At 40.1% G+C, this 3,496-nt stretch overlaps 1 protein-coding gene across 1 annotated transcript; it reads left to right on the top strand.

Annotated features, from left to right (window-relative positions):
- The first annotated feature begins 408 nt into the window (after nucleotides 1–408).
- cdk5r2b (cyclin dependent kinase 5, regulatory subunit 2b (p39)) lies at nucleotides 409–2,870 on the top strand. The gene has a single exon (XM_088930638.1). The coding sequence runs from the start codon at nucleotides 720–722 to the stop codon at nucleotides 1,695–1,697; it is 978 nt and encodes a 325-aa protein (XP_088786764.1). The 5' UTR covers nucleotides 409–719; the 3' UTR covers nucleotides 1,698–2,870.
- The last annotated feature ends 626 nt before the right edge of the window (nucleotides 2,871–3,496 follow it).

Genomic DNA, 3,496 nt, shown 5'->3' with positions numbered 1-3,496 from the left:
TCAGTTTACATCAATAGCTTTCTGCTGCATCAGTTGTCGTAGTTAGGGTAACTGTTGATTTTTTTAATGTTTGTACAACAGTTATCGTTCTATACTGAATAATAAAAACGGGTCATACTGTAGCTACAAATCTGTTTTTAAACAATACGAGCAGAGAACGTGGTAAACTTAGATCGTTCTGCGAGACAACTAGAAAAGTGTACTAAAAACACGAAGAGTTCATGAAAATAGAACGCTGTATTCGGTTGCATGCTATAAATTGCTTGCCGTAAAATTACGATATGGTGTGGAAAATGCTGTTCGCGATTGGCACAGGCGGCTGTCATTCTTGAAGCATCGTCTTCAGGTTGGCTGACTCATCAGACCAGAGCGGCTTATCCCGGTTTGCAGGTTTATCCAGATTGTTTTTGCCTGGCTACGAATCTTTCAGTCCAGCCCATTCCTCTCACTGACTGAAGCTGCGGGTTCAGCGGGTTGCTGCAGAAGGAGTGGCTGTGAGCCTCACATCTCTTGCTGGAATCTCAGCCTGCGCCTTCCATCCGATTTCCCGCAGCCTCTCCCCACTGTCTATCCAGTGGACTAATTAATTATCAATGGAATTGAATCTGAGGCTCTGACTTTAAAGCTATTTTATTTGTGTCGGGTGACAGACGTCGGAGTAAGCAAGGCAAGAAACAGCGTACATCAAGGCCACAGGGTGTTGGTTGATCACAAAAAAAATGGGAACGGTCCTCTCTTTATCTCCGGCATCAGGAAAAGGTGGCATTCTCGACGAGAAGCCTGACTCAGTGGGAGGATACGCGGCTATTCCTAACAGCAAAAATGGCAAAACAGAGAAGAGTCTGAAGAGACACTCAGTATTGATTTCGGCTCTTACATGGAAAAGGCTGGTGGCCGCCTCGGCTAAGAAAAAGAATGCTAAGAAAGTTAATCCGAACCCCCCAGCGTCGCAGGCTAACAACAACCCGGTCGAAAAGCTAAATAACGAAAACCTGAAAAAATCGCAGCAGCCGGGCTCGGATCGGAAAGGGTCACATCGGGACCAGAAGTCCGGACCCCTCGCGGTACCGGTACCTACTGTACCCAACCAGAGCCTACATCCCAGTCAAACCCAAAACGTCTCACAGAATGGAAAGCAGCTCATATCGGTTCAGAAGCAGCCTAGCAATCGCTCTCTCATCTCTCCAAGACGCGTGATTGTTCAGGCATCTACAGGGGAGCTGTTGCGTTGCCTCGGCGATTTCATGTGCAGGAGATGCTTTAAACTCAAGGAGCTGAGCCCCAACGAGATCATCCTGTGGTTCCGAAATGTGGACCGATCCCTCCTGCTTCAGGGATGGCAGGATCAAGGCTTCATCACGCCCGCTAACCTGGTGTTTGTCTACTTGCTTTGCAGAGAAGCCGTGAGCGACGACATAAGCAGTGAATATGAACTTCAAGCCACCTTCCTGACCTGCCTCTACTTGGCTTATTCGTACATGGGTAACGAGATATCTTACCCTCTAAAACCCTTTCTAGTTGAGACCAACAAGGAGGTCTTCTGGGAGAGATGTCTGCAGGTCATTGATAAAATGAGTGCCAAAATGCTGCAGATCAATTCCGATCCACACTTCTTTACTCAGGTATTCCAGGACCTGAAAAACGAAGCAGGAACTAGGGAAACAAATGGACAGTGGACTATCAATCTGGATCGCTAAGTATAGAACAAATGTTAGAGTAGGAGAAATATTCTGCTGCACCCATGAAACGGGAGGCTGGTTTTAGGGTCTAGATTCTGTGAAAGCGAACAGGTAATGTGTACTGGAGCCTTCGAATCAAAAGAGACTGGGATATCCCTTTGCTGACAAGAGATGTTTCGTGTTGTAAATCAGTGTAAAATAAATACCCCCTTGCTACTGTGAATCACAGTACACTGGGGTTAGATTAAGGGGCAGTTACGAGTAAATAAATGCATGCCTAATGTGTATTCCAATTGTACCTTCATTGTGGCTTTAAAATGGGTGGCGATGCAGAGCTGCAGTGGAGCAAATAAAATGTTAGCTAGTATGTCAATGTTTAGATAATTTATTTATATAAATATTTTAATTGTAAAGGAAGACGGAAGAGAAATAGCAGTATTAAAGTTTGGGGTTGGAGATGGAGCTATCCAAGGTGCTGGCCTTTAACGGACATATTGCACATTACTATGTTGAACCTCATGCTATTTGAATGTACAATTTTACAAAGAAATGTTACTATACCGTCCTATGTGCCAATATTGTTAAAGTATAAAACGTATTGTTTTATATTGTATATTTAAGAAAAATATATATATAAATACTAATGACATCTGGTTCCATGATATTGAATTCTTATTTTATTTTTTACTTTGTTAAAAAATTCAAAATGATTTAGAGTGTATGTACAAGTGAGTTTCATGAATGTGGATGCTGCAACTGTATCCTTGTCATTGTGCACTATTTATTAATGACAGATCTGGCAGTACACCTCACAGTTTAATAGATTTGTCTATGTGTTGAATACCGATTTTCTAAGATCGGTGTTTAGATATAACAATGACGTTCAAGACACATTAGATTTAAACTCGTTAATTATATTTAGCCTTAAAGAGGCGGGTTATCTGTTGTTTATTAAGTTTATTAACGTACTTTTGTATTTATAATGTTTAATTATTCTGCTATGATTAAATAATCACACATATAAAATGTATGTGTTTGATGAATAAAATAAGCCTAACCTGTGATCTTTTATCCAAACACTGGAACGAAACTAGTAGTATTGTAAATATGTCAATTTGTAGCTGTTCAAGAAAGCAGTGGTTCATCGTCTTTTTAAAGATCAAATCCCTTAATTAAATCAACTGAAATCTATCTTGTTTTGCTCCTCAGTGTTCTAATTTGTTCTTCCCAAGACTTATATTTTCAATTTGCATCTTGCTTCTTTTCGCTAGTAAATGAATTAGAAATCAGCAACATTTTTAAACTAAACCTTTCTCGGTCACGTCATCCCCCAGAGAGATCCATGTTCACATAGATATATTCTTGTGCTGTGTAGATTTGTGTGACCTATGATCCATTCAACAAAAACACCAACATACACCTGACCAGTAAAAGACATCTTAAATGTAAGAAGACCCAGTGAATTTAAGAATTTAAGGGCTGTCCTTGGAATTTGTCAGGGTGCTTCACTTGCAGTAGCTGGTCCTGGTGCTGAAAACAACCTACAGTAGTAGCTCAGTCAGTTTACCTGACAGTCCTACTTTATTATTATTATTATTATTATTATAAGACCTACAGATCTTGACAGAACTCTCAATGAATGCACTTATAATTTCAATTCAATTAAACCATTTGTCATTATACTTACACAGGTTCATAGTATAATGAAAGTGTTTCTCATTAGTCTCTCAGGTGCAGTATATACAGAACAGCAGACAAGACAAAAGACGGTAAATACAATTACAATAATAATAACATTCGTTAATTGAGGAACGTGC

Source organism: Atractosteus spatula, chromosome 13 (genome assembly GCF_055471065.1).
Source record: "Atractosteus spatula isolate fAtrSpa1 chromosome 13, fAtrSpa1.hap1, whole genome shotgun sequence".
Lineage (NCBI taxonomy): Eukaryota > Metazoa > Chordata > Actinopteri > Semionotiformes > Lepisosteidae > Atractosteus > Atractosteus spatula.
The sequence above is the reverse complement of the archived record's forward strand: the minus strand, read 5'-3'. Positions and strand labels throughout refer to the sequence as shown.